General features: G+C 47.6%; 2 protein-coding genes across 2 annotated transcripts in view; one reads left to right on the forward strand and one right to left on the reverse strand.

Annotated features, from left to right (window-relative positions):
* The window catches only part of TTYH3 (tweety family member 3), a 112425-nt gene that overhangs the window by 78150 nt on the left and 14049 nt on the right, over positions 1-20226 (forward strand). Inside the window, exons 8-12 of the mRNA XM_060260488.1 lie at positions 3879-3934; positions 9637-9729; positions 9859-9951; positions 10774-10910; positions 19248-19424. Of these exons, the coding sequence (XP_060116471.1) occupies positions 3879-3934; positions 9637-9729; positions 9859-9951; positions 10774-10910; positions 19248-19424 (556 nt within the window). The remainder of the gene's footprint in view (positions 1-3878; positions 3935-9636; positions 9730-9858; positions 9952-10773; positions 10911-19247; positions 19425-20226) is intronic.
* The window catches only part of LFNG (LFNG O-fucosylpeptide 3-beta-N-acetylglucosaminyltransferase), a 139506-nt gene that overhangs the window by 27849 nt on the left and 91431 nt on the right, over positions 1-20226 (reverse strand). The window lies entirely within an intron of this gene.

Raw genomic sequence — 20226 nt, forward strand, 5'->3', positions numbered from 1 at the left:
TTCCCAGCCAGATCTGCGGTCCGTGATTTTTGGCAACAGTCCTAGCCGGAGCCTGTTGGGTGGTTGCCCCATGCCTCTGGAACAGCCTCCTGAAAGAGGGCAGGGGGTGCCTGCTTTCCTGGCTTTCTGGGAAAGTTTAGGGCAGGGGTGGCCAAACTTGCTTAATGTGAGAGCTGCATAGAATAAACGTCAGATGTTTGAGAGCCGCAAGACATGAATGTCAGATGTTTGAGAGCTGCAAGGAAGGAAGGAGGAAAGAGAGCAGATAGACGGGGGAAGGGAAAGTGGAAAGAAAGCAACTTTAACTGCATTCTCCAAGCCGTCAGCTGGCTTGGCTTGGAGAAGTGATTTAAAGAGACAAATGCCTTCTCCAAGATGGCCAATGGGATGGCAGAGGCTTCAAGAGCCGCACAATATGTGTGAAAGAGTTGCATGTGGCTTCCAAGTCACAGTTTGGCCATTCCTGGTTTAGGGAAAAGTCTGAACCGTGGCAGGGGGCGGGGAGGGAATGTCTGCGGATGGGTGGTGTAATGTCATTTTCTAAAATAATGTTTTTATATCTTGTTTTATATCTGTAAGAGCCCCATGGCGCAAAGTGTTAAAGCTGCAGTACTGCAGTCCTAAGCTCTGCTCACGACCTGAGTTCGATCCCTGGCGGAAGCTGGGTTTTCAGCTTCCACCAGGGTTCCAGCTCGAGGTTGACTCAGCCTTCCATCCTTCTGTGGTCAGTCAAATGAGGACCCAGCTTGCTGGGGGGAAAGGGTAGATGACTGGGGAAGGCAATTGCAAACCACCCTGTAAAAAGTCTGCCATGAAAACGTCGTGAAAGCAACGTCACCCCAGAGTCGGAAACGACTGGTGCTTGCACAGGGGACCTTTCCTTTTCCTTTATATCTGAGCCTGCTTTGGTGGGGAGGGCGGGATATAAATAGAACTAACTAACTAAATCAATGTCTCTTGTATAAAATGGGGTTTATAGAGTCCTACGATGCTCAGGGGAAAGGCGGATTGGTTCCACAACCCTAATCCTGTTGCATTTGTTGATTAAATGTCCCATCCCATAGATTGTATTGGCTCACTCTGTGCAATCCACCTGTGTAGTCCAAGTGGAAAAGGTGGTCTATAAATAATGTAAATATATAAACACAAAAATATTGTGAATGATTAAAAAAAAATATATAGGCCCAGAGTGGAACTCTTGGGGAATTCACTCCATTGGACCACATAACTCAAAACGGGCCAGAACATAAGAACATAAGCCATATTGGATCAGGCCAATGGCCCATCCAGTCCAACATTCTGTGTCACACAGTGGCCAAACAAACCAGGTGCCATCAGGAGGTCTATCAGTGGGGCCAGGACACTAGAAGCCCTCTTACTGTGCCCCCCCCTCCAAGCACCAAGAATACAGAGCATCACCGCCCCAGACAGAGAGTTCCAACAGCTCTTAATTACGTACACCAGCTGGTGGGAAAACCTGGAATAATTTCTCCAGAATAGCAAGCGATCAGTGAACTGCAAAGTTGCTTCCAAATAGAACTTATTTGGGGGAAGGAGTTTAAAAAATAAGACATATCCCATTGGGAGGGGAGGAATTATTTATGTCATCAATATTAAGTATTTTGAGATTTCATTCACATGGTCTCCGTGCAGTCCCCACACGAGAGCTGTTCATGCACCTGTCCACCATGGAAGGTTCCAGAACTTAGCAAAGCACGAGGCGTTCCCGCCTCCTTCAGCGTCTTTCCCCACAGTTGCATGCCCCTTTCCATCAGGTCTGCCCTTGGAAGCTTCAGGCAGGGGAAGCTAAAGGGGGCTTGCTCCCTGAAGATGAATGAATAAACTAAAAGAATGACAGCGGAGGGAAGGGAAACAAAAAAGGCAGAAGTATTTGGTCAATTGTTTTATTTTGTTATGGCCCAAAAAGCCCCTGTCAAAAAAAAAGAGAGAGAGTTCAAGATATGAAAGAAAAGTCACTCAAACAGGCAAGTGGCCCCTCAGCCGCATGGGCTTCATTGAGAATCTTCATTTTGTTCAGTGCCAGCCTGCCATCCGTTTACATCTAAAGCACAAGCTTCTTGCGTAAAAATCTGCCTTTTGGGAGCAGGCTTTTTGGCAGTTCAGGAGCTTGAAGGCAGCTCCGACAAGTAGCTGAGAAAAGGGTGCAGTAGAGAGAAGGAGGAGAAAACTGTAGATTTATACCTCGCCCTTCTCTCTGAATCAGTCTCTCAGAGCAGCTCACAATCTCCTGTATTTTCTTCCACAACAGACGCCCTGTGAGGTAGGCGGGGCTGAGAGAGCTCTCCCAGAAGCTGCCCTTTCAAGAGCTTACAAAAAAGAACCCTGTAATCTTTTGGAGGATTGGCCACATCAGGGATGTGTGGCCTAATATGCAAGGGAGCTCCTGCTAGAATTCCACCCCTGATCTTGTGGCTTATCATTTATCAGGCTGTACTCTGGTAGATATCAATCCCAGAAGAATCAGCAGTAGGCAAAATAAACCACGACGTTCATTCCTAACAGCTCAAGCAGTTTTCTGTGTGGCCAGCCATGCATTCCCTCCTTCCCACTCCGCTGTGAGGTCTCCTAACACTGTAACGAAGGAATTTTCACGGTAAGAATGAGGAAATTGGGCATGCCCTTCCCTCCACGCAATTTTCCCACAACTCCTTGGATCATTGTTAGGAAGGGAGACGAACATCTTGAGCTCTGGAGTTTTCTGTGTCTGGCCTATGCATGCATAGTTCCCATACGTGGCTGAACAGATGACCACGTAATGGACGCCAGGTACAGGTAAGCTCAGCAGTGTCTTGTGAAATACACCAAAGGGTTCCCTCCCCGGTAGCTTCCCTCTGCAGAGGCTAGCCCAGTCTCATCAGATCTCAAAAACTAAGCCGGACTGGCACTGGTTAGTATTGGTATGGGAGCAGGACCGGCCCTAGCCCCTCTGGCGCCCTAGGCAGCATAGCTCCGCCCCCATCCCAAGTCACTGGGCGTGGGGCTACTCATGAGCAGGTGGTAGGGCTAAGCCTCGGCGATCAGGGGAGGGGCAGGCAGAAAAGGTGCAGCCACAGCGAACGGGGAGCGGGTGGAAAGGGAGGGAAGTGAAGGAAAGGTGAACTGCGGCGATGGGGGGGCGGACAGAAAGGGAGGGAAGGGAAAGGGCGATGGCAGCCGCAGTGATTGGGGGAGCGGGCAGGAAGGGAGGGAAGGGAAGGGAAGATGCCGCTGTGGTGGAGGGGAGAGAGGCAGGCAGCCAACAGGCAAACCTGTTGGCTGAGGGGGGGGAGCCCAATTTGGTGCCCCCTCCTTCCCAGCGCCCTAGACAAGCACCTAGTTTGCCTAGTGGATGAGCCGGCCCTGAATGGGAGACTATCAAGGAAGACCACGGTAACTAGAAGAGAAGAGATTGAATTTATACTCCACCCTTCTTTCGGAGTCTCCAAGTGGCTTGCAATCTCCTTTCCCTTCCCCTTCCCACAACAGACATCCTGTGAGGCAGGTGGGTCTGAGAGAACTGCTCTTGAGCAGGACAGCTCTGAGAGAGTTATGACTGACCCAGGGTCACTCCAGCATCTGCATGTGGAGGAGTGGGGAATCCAACCCGGTTCTCCCAGATTAGAGTCCGTGCTCTTAACCACTACACCATACTGGAGTAACCTTAGTTCTTTGCCTTGAAAAACCCTTGGGAGGGTGGTTTGCTGTAAGTGAGCTGCGACTTAATGACATATTCCATCACCATCAAGCTTTGTAGTAGATTTGTGTTTTGTGTGTATTCATGAGGAAGTTTTCGGTGCCTTACAGGAATGAAGCAACGTAACCAGAGCCAGACACAAACTTTTGATTGCTAAGTCCTCTTTTGTCTTTCCTTTTTGCAGATACTCTGAACTATTACCTTGTCTGCAATGCCGGCTACCCAAACCCCTTCCAGCAGGTGAGTGATGTCATCCCCCCCCCTTGCTCCCATGCACACCTCCCTTTCACAAAGCTCTTCTTCAGTGTGACTGGAAGTCTCGGCAGCGAGTAATAAGCGTGCCTTCTCCAAAACATGGGGGTATTTTTAGTATTTGTGCGTTTAATCTTCTAATAAAGAAGGGACATAGGCTTGAATGAGAGTGATGGATGGAGGACAGACCGCCAGTCTCTTCCGCAGCACATGGCGGTGCAGTCTCAGACTGTGACCTCATCTTCTTTTGAGACAAACGTTAAGCGAGATTGATCAGTGTCTAGGATGGGCAGAAACAAGGGGGACTGTTAATTAAGGCAGGTGTAGAATCTGTTTAAAGAGGGCGGGGCTATGCAATTGCAGCACAGCTGGCCTTTCAGACCCAGCAAGTCATTTTGGAATCTCAGAAAGCGAAACCAGTTCGGATCAGAGACTGGAACGAGTGGGTGATGGCCTGGAGGGGAGGGGCTTTGATGGGGGTGGGGGGGTAGGTAGAGGAAGTCTGGAGAAACTTCTTATCCAGGGGTCGTTTTGTAGAAAAATAGGTGGTGGCGCTCATTAGCATAACTTATTAGCATATGCCATCCCCCCCCACCAGCCCAAAGCAACCTAACACAAGAAAGGAGATCCCCCGGTGAATGAGGCCTGCTTGGGCTGGCTAGAGATCCAGCCAGCACAAGCAGACGTCACTCTCCTGGGACTCTCCTGCCACCCCCCCCCCCTCCAATCAAAAGGCCAGCAAGCCACCCACTGCCCAAAATCACATAAGTGGAGAAAGGGTGGTGTGGGCTTCTCCAAGGGTTAATGAGGGCTGCTGGGGACGTGGTGAAGCCCCTGGTGGCTGGCTGGCTGCCCGCTCTCCTAATCTGGGAATTGTCATGCAGCTGCACCTACTATTCAGTGAACAAGGTAGATGGGAAGGAAGAGGGGGAACCCTCAGAAAGGTTCAGGAGCTGTGCTCCTGTGAGCTCCTGCTGAAACTGAGGGCTGTCCTTATCCATCTCATTTCTGGTTACATAGAGCCATTTGTTCTGCACAGTTGCCACTGTCGGCTGCATTCGATACAGTCGACCATCGGCTACTGACGCGCCGCCTCGCCGACATTGGGGTTGAGGGGTCGGCCTTGCAATGGCTTTCCTCCTTTCTCCTAGGTCGGGGACAGAGGGTGGCTATTGGGGGGGAACGGTCCCGGAGGCGCACACTGGATTGCGGGGTGCCTCAGGGAGCAGTTCTCTCCCCGATGTTGTTCAACATCTATATGCGCCCCCTCGCCCAGATTGCCCGGCGGTTTGGGCTGGGTTGCCATCAATATGCAGATGACACCCAGCTCTATCTACTAATGGACGGCTGGCCTGACTCCGCACCAGGGAATCTCGACCGGGCTTTACAGGCTGTTGCGACATGGCTCAGGCTGAGTGGGCTGAAACTGAACCCAGCGAAGACAGAGGTCCTTTGCGTGGGTCGCGGCGCTCTGGGAAGGGAAATAGCTCTCCCGGCCTTCGATGGTGCGCTATTGAAAGCAGCGCGCCAGGTAAAGAGCCTGGGTGTTTTACTGGAGCCTTCACTATCAATGGAGGCCCAGATAGCAGCCACTGCCAAGTCAGCATTCTTCCATCTGAAGCGGGCAAGGCAGTTGGCCCCTTTCCTCGAGCGCCGGGACCTCGCAACAGTGATCCACGCAACGGTCACCTCAAGATTAGACTACTGTAATGCCCTCTACTTGGGGCTACCTCTGTGCCGGACTCGGAGACTGCAGCTAGTGCAGAACGCGGCAGCCAGGCTGTTGCTGGGGCTCCCAAAACGGGAGCATATACAGCCGGGGCTGCGTGAACTGCACTGGCTGCCGATTGTATACCGAGTCCAGTACAAAGTGTTGGTCGTTACCTTTAAAGCCTTATATGGCCGAGGACCTGCCTACCTGAGGGACCGTCTTTCCCCATACGAACCCCAGAGAGCACTGAGGTCAGTCGGGAAAAATCTAATGACCATCCCCGGGCCGAAGGAGATAAAATATCAGAGCACCAGAGCACGGGCATTCTCGATTGCGGCTCCTACTCTGTGGAACCGACTCCCCGAGGAGGTGCGGGCCCTGCGGAACCTTGAGCAGTTCCGCAGGGCCTGCAAGACCGTCCTTTTCAAATTTGCACACCCGGACTGTTAGGAAGATCAGAAATTAAGGAGCCGCCAACGCGGTTGAAGAACTATACCGCAGAATAACTGTATTTATTGAACTGGTTTTTAATGTTACTAAGTTTATTGTTGATGTTTTATATTGTTAAACTTAAAGGTTTTATTATTATTATTGTATGTTTTTATAAAATGTTGTTAGCCGCCCTGAGCCTGCTGAGGTGGGGAGGGCGGGATAGAAATAAAATTTATTATTATTATTATTATTATTATAAACACTCCTTCATTACTTGAATAAGGGTAGTTTAATAATTAAGCAGGTACAGCATACACAGTACTTTTTGCTGCTACTGGGGCTGCAAGCCTCAGTTCCCACCGTTATAGGTTTGGGTCTGTCTGTTAGACATTCAGAATGCAAAGCGCCAAAATCTACCCGTTGCTTTCCCCTCCATCTCCCACCAACATTCCAAGCCCCCTTCGCATGAGAGAAATGAAAGCATGCGTTCTCCAGGAGCCAGATAACATACGCTGGCCTTGGTGCCATTGCGTTCTATCCTCTTCCCAGGGTAGAAACGGTTACATAGTAAGGTATAGACAAAACAGGCAGAATGGGCTGATAAGAGCTAAGCAGGACCCTGAGAGGTTACGTAGAGTCATTCGTACTAGTGGAAATGAAAGCATGGCAAGAGGCACTCTTGACAATTTCTGGTAGAAGTCACCCCCCTGCTCTGCTTTGTATGCATTTGGCAGGAATGCTCACTTGAAGACACGAGTCGTAATTGTCCCATGGCAAGGCTTTTTGGAGATATTTGGGGGCTTTGAGCAGAAAGCTCTCCCACACAGAAAAGGAGTGCTGTCCATAGGGTTGCCAATCTCCAGGTAGCACCTACAATAGCTCTTCAGGCAACCAAGATCAGCTCCCCTGGAGAAAATGGCTACTTTTGGAAGGTGGGCTCAGCAGCCTCTATGCTGCTGAGACTGTTGCCCTGCCTAAGCCCATCCCCGAATTCAGGTATATCCCAACCCGGAACCGGCAACCCTAGCTATCCACCAGAACGGCCAGATCCTCTTAACTTCCATCCATGGGGCCTCCACATTAGAGTTACAATCCTGTGTGGCTCAAGTGGTCAGGCTGCATAATGCACTGGCTGAGCAGCTCTTGGCTAGAGCATTAAGTCAGAAACGTTAACAGAGATGCAGCCAAAAACTTTGTAATCTCGCTTGATTCAGTCAGACCCCATTCCTTCCATACCTTCCTTAAAAGGCCTTAAGCTGTTTAGTGCTATTGTTCTTGTGGTTATTGTTGGTGGTGGTTGGTGGTGTTACGATTGAAATTTCACCTTGGCAAATCTAAGTATTTATTTATCTGGACCTTTATATCCTTGCCTCTCCCCACACTTTAGTTGGAGCTGTGCAGCCTTCACAACTCCATCTACATTCTAGGCTGGTGCTTGACCCCTTTAGTTGCCTTGAGTTCTGTGAGGGGTACAGCCTTCAGATCGCTCCCAAGCGAATATTCTTCTTTCTCATGCTTCTTAGCAGCTCTTATCTAGGAAGCTTTCTTTCTTTCCTCCCAACACTAGACTCCAGATACGAGATGGCCCTTGCTCATTCTAGTGTTCGGGATAGCTTAATTAATGATTTTTGACTCGGAGCCAACAGTTAGGGTATAAAATGCTTAGTTTTAGCACTGGATGGATGGATGGATGGATGGATGGATGGATGGATAGATAGATAGATAGATAGATAGATAGATAGATAGATAGATAGATAGATAGATAGATAGATAGATAGATAGATAGATAGATAATTTTATTTGTATCCCACCCTCCCTGCCGGAGCAGGCTCAGGGCGGCTAACAGCATCATTTAAATTTCAACTATACAAAGAAAGGCAAAGAAAACAAATTACATTTAAACATTAAAATTCTGGTTAAGTTTAAAAATTAATTAATTAAATTAGTAAAAGTGCTAATGCTATTTGTTCTTTTATGATGGCGGTTATCATTAGCAATTTCTCATCTTGAGGTCTGGCTACATTTCACTTTGCATGTGTGCACTTGAGACCCAGTGGATGGGAGTTTAGCCTGCTATTGCCTGTAAGCTTGATCACTGCTTATCAAGAAGAAGAATCGCAGATTTATACCCCGCCGTTCTCTCTGAATCAGAGACTCAAAGCGACTTACAATCTTCTATATCTTCTCCCCCCACAACAGACACCCTGTGAGGTGGGTGGGGCTGAGAGGGCTCTCACAGCATCTGCCCTTTCAAGAACAACCTCTGCCAGAGCTATGGCTGTCTCATGGCCATCCAGCAGGTGCAAGTGGAGAAGTGGGGAATCAAACCTGGTTCTCCCAGATAAGAGTCCGCACACTTAACCACTACACCAAACTGGCTCTCCTTAAAATCTCCTTGCAGGCCAACCTGGATCTTGCATATTGGTATTTCTGCAAGCCAGGAGCTCTTGGCCAAAGCCCCAAACAGACTCACAGAAGCAACGGATAAATACAGTCTGATAAAATAGATGAGTTTTAAAAATTCAGTAGTGAAGACCGTGTCTGCTGAAACAAAATTACAGCCCATTCACACACCTTCCATGAAATGTCTCATTATTCACAAATTAGAACCATGTTTAGAAGGGACAGTCTTTACAGCTGCCATGGAAGATATTCTACTCACTACTAGACAAACTTTCACAATTTGCTGAAGTTTTTTTAATTGGAAGTTTCTTCCCTTTTTTTGCTGAAGTCCATGGGCCTAAGAGATGCAGAATTTTGAAGGAAGATGAATGGAACTCGGGTTAAGATCTTTAAAACTGAGACATGTATGGGGGAAGGGGAGGGAACGTGAAACTTGTGATAAATCTATGACTTGGTGTATTTTAAAAACTTTTGTACCTTTTTGCTGCTTTGCTTAGCTCTTTTATAGAGTGTGCTCACTTCCCTCCAAACTCTTTTTTCCCTCCGAGCTGATTTGTATGCCTGTCTCTGTCAAAAGCGCGGGTTGTGTTGAAACTGCTGCCCATGTTCTTCTCCATTGTCCTCTCTATTTGGTGTCCCTTCTGGATCTTTTATATCCTGTATCGGCCCAAATTTTAGAGACCTCTGATGATTTTAAGGTGCTTTTTTTGCTTGATAATTCTGATCTGGAAATAATTGAATGAGTAGCAAAGTTTTTGTATAGAGCTTTGGTTACTCATCCTGATAAGCAGTACCAGGTTTTACTATGTTGCTACTTTGTTTTTATCTTGTAATCCTAATTTTATTCTGTATGGATTTTGTACTCTTTTAATATGTAACCTGGCTGTCCCTCTATCTTATATGCTTATATATGTCATGTGTCTGTGTGTAAAACAGTCATGTGGTTGTCGTGTGTGTGTGTAAAAACCGCAGGGACCCACCACTCAGAATGAAACAGGGCACATGCAACTGCTTGTTTGTGCCTGGACAGGCGGCTCCTCAATAATTCAGGGTAGTTTTGCAGCTCGGTTCAGTCATGGCAGAGAGGGGCCAGCCTCCCTTGGCCCCCTGAGGACTGAGCTGCCATGTTTTGTGTTCCAAGCAGAAGCTGTCAGGAAGCCACAAAGCCCTGGTGGAAATGCAAGACGACGTGCTGGAGCTGATGAGGTCGGCCGTCAGGGAGTACCCCACCTCCAAGGTAAATCTGGATGTGTGTGAAGATGTATATCTTTAGGACATGGCCGCTTTCTTTTCCATCGCTTAGCTTTTGCAACCTAGGCAGCATGAACCGATTTCTCAATTCCTTTCCCAACATCTTTGCCTATAGGAGTTCCTTAACCGGGTCCAGGAAGTCCTGAACTCCACAGAAATCAACCTGCAGCACTTGACCGCCCTGGTGGACTGTCGGAGCCTGCATTTGGTGAGTACCATGGATGTGTCAAGCAGTTAGATTTAAGTCCAATAGCCCCTTAGAGACCAGCAGTTTTCGGGATACTAGCTTTTGAGAGTCAAAAGCTCCCCGTTATCAGATTTGGATGCAATGAAGCATGTTGGCTGCATCAGCGTTTTTGTGAGTGGGTTGCAATATCCAGTGAGAGCCAGTTTGGTGTAGTGGTTAAGAGCGTGGAGAACCGGGTTTGATTCCCCTCTCCTCCCCTTGCAGCTGTTGGAATGGCCTTGGGTCAGCCATAGCTCTTGCAAAGTTGTCCTTGAAAGGACAGCTTCTGGGAGAGCTCTCTCAGCCCCACCCACCTCACAGGGTATCTGTTGTGGAGGAGGAAGGTAAAGGATATTGTAAGCTGCTCTGAGACTCTTTCAGAGTGGAGGGCAGGGTTTAAATCCAATTTCTTCTTCCTCTTCTTCTTCTTTTTCTTCCAGCGCAAGAAGACTTTGCTTGGAATTGTGACTCTGACTTTTTGGAAAATTGGGGGGGGGGGTGGTCTGTTAGACTTGAGTTTGCCTCATAGTGCAAAGGAAGCGAGACAGCCTGTACGAAATACGGAGGTGTTTAAATGCCTGCATGCCCTGTGGCATCTTATGAATTGAGGCCCTTTGTCCCTTTGACATCAGGGCAAAGGCCAAACATCCACATTTGCAAGTGTTGCTTCCTGTCTTCTTCGGCCTGGGGGTTTGCTTGCTGGTGACTGACATTTCATTCCGGAGAGCAAGCGCGGCATAGCGGTTGAAAGCGCTGGATCTGGGAGACCCAAGTTCAAATCCCTGCTGTGACCTCTCTCCTCAGGATTACGTCCAGGCGCTGACGGGCTTCTGCTATGACGGCGTGGAAGGGCTGATCTACTTGGTGCTCTTTTCTTTCGTCACAGCCCTGATGTTCAGCTCCATCGTGTGCAGCGTCCCCCACACGTGGCAGCAGAAGAGGTATGCGCAGGAAAGATCCGGCCCTTTGGGTTCACGGCGTGCCACCGCCAAAGATGTGAAATGTCTAGAAATGTTGATGCTACATAGAATTTTTTAAAAATTGAAATGAGGGGGGTGTTAGACTAGCCCAGGGGTGGCCAAACTTGCTTAATGTAGGAAAGGGAAGGTCCCCTGTGCAAGCACCAGTCGTTTTCGACTCTGGGGTGACGTTGCTTTCACAATGTTTTCACAGCAGACTTTTTACGGGGTGGTTTGCCATTGCCTTCCCCAGTCATCTACGCTTTCCCCCCAGCAAGCTGGGTCCTCATTTTACCAACCTCCAAAGGATGGAAGGCTGAGTCAACCTGGAGCCGGCTACCTGAAAACCCAGCTTCCGCCGGGGATCATACTCAGGTCGTGAGCAGAGCTTAGGATGCAGTACTGCAGCTTTAATACTCTGCACCACGGGGCTCTTTGCTTAATGTAAGAGCCACATAAAATAAATGTCAGATGCTTGAGAGCCGCAAGGCGTGAACATCAGATGTTTGAGAGCTGGAAGGAAGGAGGGAGGAGAGGGAGAGGTGGAAATAAACCAACTTTAAATACATTCTGCAAGCTACCAGCTGGCTTGGCTTGGAGAAGCGATTTAAAGAGAGAAATGCCTTCTCCTAACCAGCTGACAGAGTGGTGGGGTCTTCAAGAGCCACACAATATGAGTGAAAGAGCCACAGTTTGGCCACCCCTGGACTAGCCCAATTGTGTCAGATCTTGGAGGCAGGGTCAGTACTTCAGAATACCAGGGATTCCGGAATACCGGGGTCATGGCGCAGAGGCCTCTGAACACCTCTTGCCTCAAAAACCACACGGGACCACCATTTTGAAATATGAGCTTTTTAAATTGCTTGAACAGCATAAAATAAATAATTTGCAGCTCGGTTGTCACAGTAAGTTGCGCTTGTCACATTTATGGGGTTTAGAAGGTAAAATCCCCCAGCAGAGGATGCTGTGAGGGCTGCAGGAATAAACAACTGGAAAAGGGGATTAGATAGATTGATGGAGGATACGTCTGTCAGTGGCTACTAGCCATGGGGACTGAGGGGAACCTCCATGTTCAGAAAGCACTAAGACTCTGAATCCCAGAGCCAGAAGGCAAAATGTGGAAGGTTCTGTGGAAGGTTTTGGCCTTTGTGCTGTGTTGTTGGCTGTCTAGAGGAATGGGCTGGCCACAGTGTTCCCTTCTAAGCTGCAGAGGCTTGTGAGCAAAAATCCTACTTTGTGAGCTACTGGTATTAAAGTTGTGAGCGACTGCATAAATCACTGTGTTCTGGGGTCATCCTTCCTAAGCTAAGACAAAAATGTGTGAGCTGGAGGCTAAAAATCTGTGAGCTAGCTCACGCTAACTCAGCTTAGAGGGAACACTGGTTGGCCACTATATAAGACAGGACTCTGGACTAGATGGACCTTTGGTCTGATCCAGCAGGGCTCTTTAGTTCTTATGTCTCCAGTATTCTCAGGAATTATTATCTATGTCTGGCATTTTTTAAAACCATGCTACATATTTAGAGTGAGTTAAACTCCCTCCAAGCGTTTTATTTCTTTCAGAAGAGAAAATATTTTTAACATCCCAGTTTCCCCCCTACTAGGAAAATGGGGGCAGTTCTGGAGGGAGGGGCAACGATTTTCAGTTTTCCCAATGGGATAAAATGAAAGGTTTTTTGTGGCCTATATGAAATATTTTCTCCTTTGACATGAATGAAATGCTTTGAAGGGAAAAACCAGAGGGAAATTCTTCTCTAAGTTTTCTGTGTTCACCCTGACCTGGATAGCCAGGCAAGCCCAATATTGTCAGGTCTCGGAAGCCACCACAGGGTTGGTCCTGGCAAGTACTTCGATGGGAGACCTTCCAGGAATACCAGAGCCGGGAGGCAGGGGCAGGCTTTATTCAGCCACCTCCCTGAATATCCTCCAGACCCCAGTAAGGGTCAGACATCAGAAGTTGCCATGACTTTTACACACATGCAAATACAAAAATACCAGGGGGGGGGGGAGGGAGAAAAGAAAAAAAGTTTTCAATGTCCTCCCCTTTGTGTCTCCATCTCTCTCTTCAGATAGACTCTTTAAAATTATGTTTTTAATTCATTTCAGAAGAAAAAGCCTCTTTGTATTTAAATAAATGACAAAATAAAAAGGGAACAAAAAGAAAAAGACATATTTAGGGATTACAAATAGACACACAATAGCAATGTTAATTAGTTTACATTCTTAACAAACCTATCTGTTTTTGACATTTTTAAGTCACCTCGATTCTGTCATCAGACATCTCCATGGAATGACCATTCAGTCATATTAATACGCTTACAATTTTTTGAAAAAAGGATCTCTTCTTATACATTATTAAGGTGGCAGAAGCAGTAAAATACTAATGGCTGTTTTGGATATTAAATTTTAAAAGATGCAGTTGGGGAATATGGAGTTTTAGATCTTCTCGGGAAGTGTTCACTCCGTTGGGGCTCTGAACAAACATCAGGAAACGGTCCTTATCTGTTGGCAGCCATGATCTCATTTTCCTTGGAATGAATCCACCAGAAAGTGAGGTCATTCTGGGGGTCAGCGTCTCCCACAGTGCCCCTGGCCTTCATGCATACTGTAGAGCGGTGGAGTTGTCCATGGTGCTTTTAATGGAAATACCTTCTGAATTAACCATAATGTTTCCTTGGACTCCCTTCTGACTCTGAATTCAGTTCAGGGTTTCTCCTTCCTTGGATGTTTTTCAACAGAGGCTAGCTGGCCATCTGACAGCAATGAAGAGCCTGTGAATTTAGGGGGAGGTGTTTGTGAGTGTAGATGACTGGGGAAGGCAATGGCAAACCACCCTGTGAAAAGTTTGCTGTGAAAACGTCGTGAAAGCAACGTCACCCCAGACTCGAAAGGGACTGGTGCTTGCACAGGGGACTACCTTTTTTTTTTTAATTTGTGAGTTTCCTGCATTGTGCAGGGGGTTGGATCAAATTACCCCGGAGGTCCCTTCCAGCTCTATGATTCTTCCCCCTCAGCCATGTTGCAAGGGGAGGTCAGGTACTTTCACACCTTAGGAATCCCCAGCTGACCCCACAGCTCTCCTGTCTTTGGGACCGTGTGCACACCAACAGAGACTCCTCCCTGTCTTATTGGCCCAGGTGCAACAGGTCACCGAGGGAAGCAAAAGGTCGTGCACTGTATTGACGTTCAGCTGATTTCCTTTCTGACATGGGTAGCCACATGGATCCTGGGCACGCCCCAAACCCCACCTTGTCAGTTCCAAACGATGGTTATTGTTTTGGGCTCCTTGCCAACCACAAAGGCTCCTACAGTTGGTGGAGATCCCCCTCCCACCCTGTTTTGCCAGCTGCAGCGAACTGTCAGGGAGGGGTCTTGGAAATAGGCAGGAAGGAGATACATTTCATAGAATCATAGAATCACAGAGTTGGAAGGGACCTCCAAGGTCATCTAGTACAACCCCCTGCACAATGCAGGAAACTCACAAACACCTCCCCCTAAATTCACAGGACCCTCATTGCTGTCAGATGGCCATCTAGCCTCTGTTTAAAAACCTCAAAGGAAGGAGAGCCCAGCACCTCCTAAGGAAGCCTGTTCCACTGAGGAATCGCTTTAACGGTCAGGAAGTTCTTCCTGATGTTGAGCCGGAAACTCTTTTGATTTAATTTCAACCCCTTGGTTCTGGTCCTTCCTTCTGGGGCCACAGAAAACAATTCCACACCATCCTCTAGACAACAGCCCTTCAAGTACTTGAAGATGGTGATCATATCACCTCTCAGCCGCCTCCTCTCCAAGCTAAACATCCCCAGCTCCTTCAACCTTTCCTCATAGGATTTGACAAGCTGTCTTGTGCAGCCACAATGCTGCTAGATCAGGGGTAGCCAAACTGCGGCTCGGGAGCCACATGTGGCTCTTTCGGACATATTGTGTGGCTCTCAAAGCCCCATCTCTACCCAGCCACCCCTTCCGCTGGCTTGGAAAAGGCATTTGCCTCTTTAAATCACTTCGCCAAGCCAAGCCAGCTGGCAGTTTAGAAAATGCATTTATAGTTAAAGTTGCTTTCTTTCCACCTCTCCCTCCCCCATCTATTTGCTTCCTTCTTTCCTTCCTTGCGGCTCTCAAACATCCGACGTTTATGCCCTGTGACTCTTACATTAACCAAGTTTGACCACTAATGTGCTAGATCACACACTGAGCTTCCTTTGGGAAGTGCTGTGCGGCTGCAGAGCCATCCTTCCTATTGGAAAAGTCCAGTGCCCTCTTGTGGCATGCTCCACAAACTGCATAGTATCCTAAGCAGCCCTGTGAGTGTGAAGGGGGGTGGGGGGTGGGATGTGTTTTTCAGTTCCATTGAATTCAGTGGATAGAGTCAGGTGGATAGCCATGTTGGTCTGAAGTAGCAGAACGAAGTTTGAGTCCAGTATCACCGTTAAGACTGACATTTTATTCAAGACCAAAGTTATAAGTTTTCGTGCGCAAGCGCTGTATCTGAAGAAATGCGCTTGTGCATGAAAGGTTATACCTTTAATAAAACTTTGTTGGTCTTAAAGGTGCCACTGGAATCAAGCTTTGCTCTGGAAGCATTTCTGCTTATACCACTTAGAATCAGAGTTGGAAGGGACCTCCAGGGTCATCTAGTCCAACCCCTTGCATAATTCAGGAATTTCACAAGTACTTCCCCCCACACACATACCCAGTGTCCCCTATTCTGTGCTCAGAAGATGGCAAAAAAAAAAAAATCTTTAGGATCCCTGGCCTGGAGAAAAATTGCTTCCTCACCCCGAAATGGTGATCAGAAATTCCCTGGGCATATAAGAAGGGACCATGATGCACTGTTGCAACCAGGGCTTTTGGGGTAGAAAAAGCCCCGCAGGAACTCGTTCGCATATTAGGCCACACCCCTGACATCACCATTGTTTCACATAGGGCCTTTTTGTAGAAAAAGCCCAGCCAGGGACTCATTTGCATATTAGGCCACACCCCTGACATCACCATTGTTTCACATAGGGCCTTTTTGTAGAAAAAGCCCAGCAGGGACTCATTTGCATATTAGGCCACACACCCCTGACACTAAGCCAGCCGGAACTGCATTCCTGCTCAAAAAAATCGCCGGATGCAACCCTTCCTGCACTTCCTTTCACAGTCTGCCTGAGTTCACAGAATCAGTATGGCTGTCAGATGGCCGTCTAGCCTCTGCTTGAAAGCCTCCAGAGAAGGAGAGCCCTCCCCCTCCCGAGGAAGCCTGTTCCACTGACAAACCATCTGTCAGGAAGTTCTTCCTAATGCTTAGCTGAAAACACTTTTGATTTAATCTCAACCCGTCGGTTCTTGTCCAACCTTCTAGGGCAGCATAAACAGCTCCACACCATCCTCTGAGTGACAGCCCTTCCAGTACTTGAAGATGGTGATCATATCTCCTTTCAGTCGTCTCCTCTCCAAGCTAAACATACCAAGCTCCTTCAACCTTTATAGCATTTGTAGACGTTAACGGTACATAGTGAGCGGAAGGAGGCTTAGGATAATTTGACCCTCCACTTCCCTGGCATGTGAACACATATGAATCTGCCTTCTACTGAATCAGACCATCGGTCCATCAGGATCATTATTATCAAAGATTTCAGGTTTTCACGGCTGGTAACATCATTAGGCTTTGTAGAATCTTTCGGGATCAAGTGCTGTGTTCTACTGGAGAAAGTTTTCCTTCCAGACGTTTCGTTCTCAGCTGCGGAGAACATCCTTAGGATGTTCTCTGCAGCTGAGAACGAAACGTCTGGAAGGAAAACTTTCTCCAGTAGAACACGGCACTTGATCCCGAAAGATTCTACAAACCCTAAGGATCATTATTGTCTACTCAGACTGGCAGCGGCTCTCCAGGGTCTCAGGCAGAGGTGTTTCACATCGCCTGCTGCCTGGTGTTTTTAACTGGAGATGCTGGTATTTGAACTTGAGACCTTCTGCAGGCAAAGCAGAGGCTCTGCCCCTGAGCCACAGCCTTTTCGTCTTTTCTTGGCCTCTGCACCAGTTTGGTGTTGGTTGAACTAAGATGTGCTGGTATAGGGCTAAGTTTTGGTCAGGGGTAGAATTCTAGCAGGAGCTCCTTTGCATTTTAGGCCACACCCCTGTGATGTAGCCAATCCTCCAAGAGCTTACAAGGCTCTTTTTTTGTAAGCTTTTGGAGGATTGGCTACATCAGGGGTGTGTGGCCTAATATGCAAAGGAGCTCCTTGCTAGAATTCCACCCCTGGTTTTGATCAAGAGCATTTTACAAGATGGGGGTTAGGACTGTCCCTTGCATGTCTGGTGTTGGTAAAGGTGGTATTCTCATGTTGGTTTGATTTCTTTGTTTGATTTACATTATTTTATTTACCTTATTTATAATCTGCCTTTCTCACTTGGACTCAAGGCAGATTACACAGAATGGGTCAAAATAATTGGCAGGGTTGGACGTTCAAGTAAATGATACAATAGAATTAAATGTATAGAACCTAGGCAGAAATCAATAAACAGCCCTGAAGCAAACTGTGTTAGCCTGACACATGAAATGATGCAGAAATTGCATAGGAGAATCCTAGTTTCAGCAATCTAATCACGGTACTGTGGATCAGAGTCTCTAATAATTTATCCAAGTTAACTTTGTGAATCGTGTACTGCTGTGCAACTCTGTTGCATGCATAGAAAAGCACTCTTGAATAATTCAGGTCTGCATAGCAGTGATTCTTCACTGCCATCTGATTTTTGGGCATCAGAGGGTAATGTTACTTAATTGTTGCTCAGTGCTGCCCTCTTCAGACCGACCCGCATTCATGGCATGAGTTAAGTCATGCTCCCTTGGCGATTGTGATTCACTGTGGGAACATAATCTCTGCTGCTTCTTTGTGGTCATAGCGGCACTTGCTGCTCTTTATGCAATTTGAGGGTTTATGCAGTTTTTAATGATGGGATTGCAATTCTTATCCCTGAGTTTGGCTTTTCAGAAAAAGGGCAGATACTAGGACAAGACAACCTCCAGTATTATTGCAGTATGCTCGGAGAGTAGGCAGTACAGCTAAGCTGAGCGGTTCCCTTCGGTGCCCCATCAGGGGCGTTCTCCGATGGAAAGAAAAACAGGATAGAAGTGCAGTTAAACATATTTTAACGAATGATTTTTAAAAACTAAAACGCTCTTAAACATTTTCGATAATGGCTAATAAAACTGAGGATGCTGTTAAAATTACCAAAAGTGGGTGCCTTCCCTCTTCGCTAACACACAACTCAATATTTTCCCTTCCCTCACCTTTGATCAGGAGATTGCTGTCAAGCATGCAGTTTTCAATGACGAGTCAAGTAGATACAAAACTACGTTTATTGACAGACTGATACGCTGCCTGGATACAGGTTCTTGAGAGTGATACCACATATACATTGATACACTACTTTTAAGGCATACTTCAAAGGATTTCCAAAAGAGTGGGCGAGGGATACGCTCTAACACATAAACTATCATAAATGTCTACATTCCCATAATGTTATCAGTATCTCGTCCTTGCTTTCTCCAGATGGCTCATACTCCCATCCGGGAATGTATGGGAAGGTGTCGATTACTCTTTCTCAAGTTGGTTTTGCTTCTTTCTACTCTACTTCACAGCAATAAAGCAGGGAAGGGGGAAAGAATAACAGATCTAACACACTTTAGCCCTCCATGATATTTCACAGACCAGCTTTATGGAGGACCCTAAAACAATTAATTACCAATGGAATTCTACCATGCTTGACAATTGCACTGTAGTACAGGGTGGCAAACTTAACGTGGTATAGAAGATCACAGAGGTGTGTGTTTTTGTGCCAAATCTGGTGGAATAGGCCTTCCAGCACGTTTTGCCAATCTCTGGAAACCAACGGAAGTCACAGAAAGCACTTGCTTCCAGAAAAGCGCTGTTTCATTACGGCCAGCCAGAGAACACAGGTTGCGTACGGGTTCAGTTATGTTTTCAGAGGCTCTTGAAACAAGCTTTCTTACTGTGTGCCAAACCAGTGTTAGTTGTGTGGAATTCTGGCAAGCTCCGTGGGAAGCACAGTGACTGGAAATGCGAGGTTTAAGAGCCCAGATGGTGTTTGTGGGAGGGCTGAGTCACGCCGCTTGCTGGGAAGATTTGGTCTCTCTGCAATACATGCTCTGTTGCCACGCCGAATTTCCCTGTGCGAGTATTCAGCTGTGCGTTTGCAGAGGAGGCTGAGCAGAGAGGGAAAGCCCACACGCTCAGTTTTCTTGTCTTCGGAGCAGCCCTTGGAATGTCTCGAGAGAAGCTTTCGATTTGCAAACGCACACCCGCTCTTCCCTTGCAGGGCTTCAGAGGATGATGGAGAGGATGAATCCACAGCTCAAGGGAACAGGCAGACCCACGACAACCTGTACCGGGTGCACATGCCCAGCCTGTACAGCTGCGGGAGCAGCTACGGCAGCGAGACCAGCATTCCGGCAGCAGCGCACACGGTTAGCAACGCTCCCGTCACGGAGTACATGTGAGTAGATGGCGCGGGGGGGAGGGCAGAGTGCACGCTCGGCAGGCACGGGCTTTGGGTCCTGGGGTGTCTCTGGTTGAAAAGATTTCTGGGAGCAGGGTAGGAAAGGAAAAAGAAGTCAAAGGCTGGGTGTTGAGTGTCCCCAACCTTTTTGGCACCAGGGACCAGTTTTGTGGAAGACAATTTTTCCAAGGACTGGGGAAGGGAGATGGTTTGGGGATGATACAATTGTGCACTTTATTTCTGTTAGCTAGACATGGTGGTTAAGGTTGCAGGCTCTTATCTGGGTTTGATTCCCCACTCCTCCACTTGCAGCTGCAGGAATGGCCTTGCAGAGCTCTTGCAGAGTTCTCCTTGAAAGGCAGCTTCTGGGAGAGCTCTCTCAGCCCCACCCACCTCACAGGGTGTCTGTTGTGGGGGAGGAAGGTAAAGGAGATTGTGGGCCGCTCGGAGACTCTGAAATCTGGAGTGGAGGGCAGGATATAAATCCAGTGTTGTCGTTGTTGGTATTATTATTATTATTATTATTATTACTGTATTGTAATATATAATGAAATAATTATACAAGTAACGGCCTGGTTGCTAACAGGCCATGGACCGGTACCGGTCTGCTGCCCGGTTTGTTTTTCCAAACGAGATGATCTCCATCGTTTGCTCCTTCGTTCGTCCCAGAACGAACATTCTACAGCATCTGTTAACACCAAAGGCATACATGGTGCAAGGCAGAGAAGATTTGATTTGAAAGCAGGGCCACCCCATTGCAGGTTGAAAGCTGTCTCTAAAGCCTGCTGAAACCTTGTCT

The sequence above is a fragment of the Heteronotia binoei genome, chromosome 20 (assembly GCF_032191835.1).
Source record: "Heteronotia binoei isolate CCM8104 ecotype False Entrance Well chromosome 20, APGP_CSIRO_Hbin_v1, whole genome shotgun sequence".
Taxonomy (NCBI): Eukaryota; Metazoa; Chordata; class Lepidosauria; order Squamata; family Gekkonidae; genus Heteronotia; species Heteronotia binoei.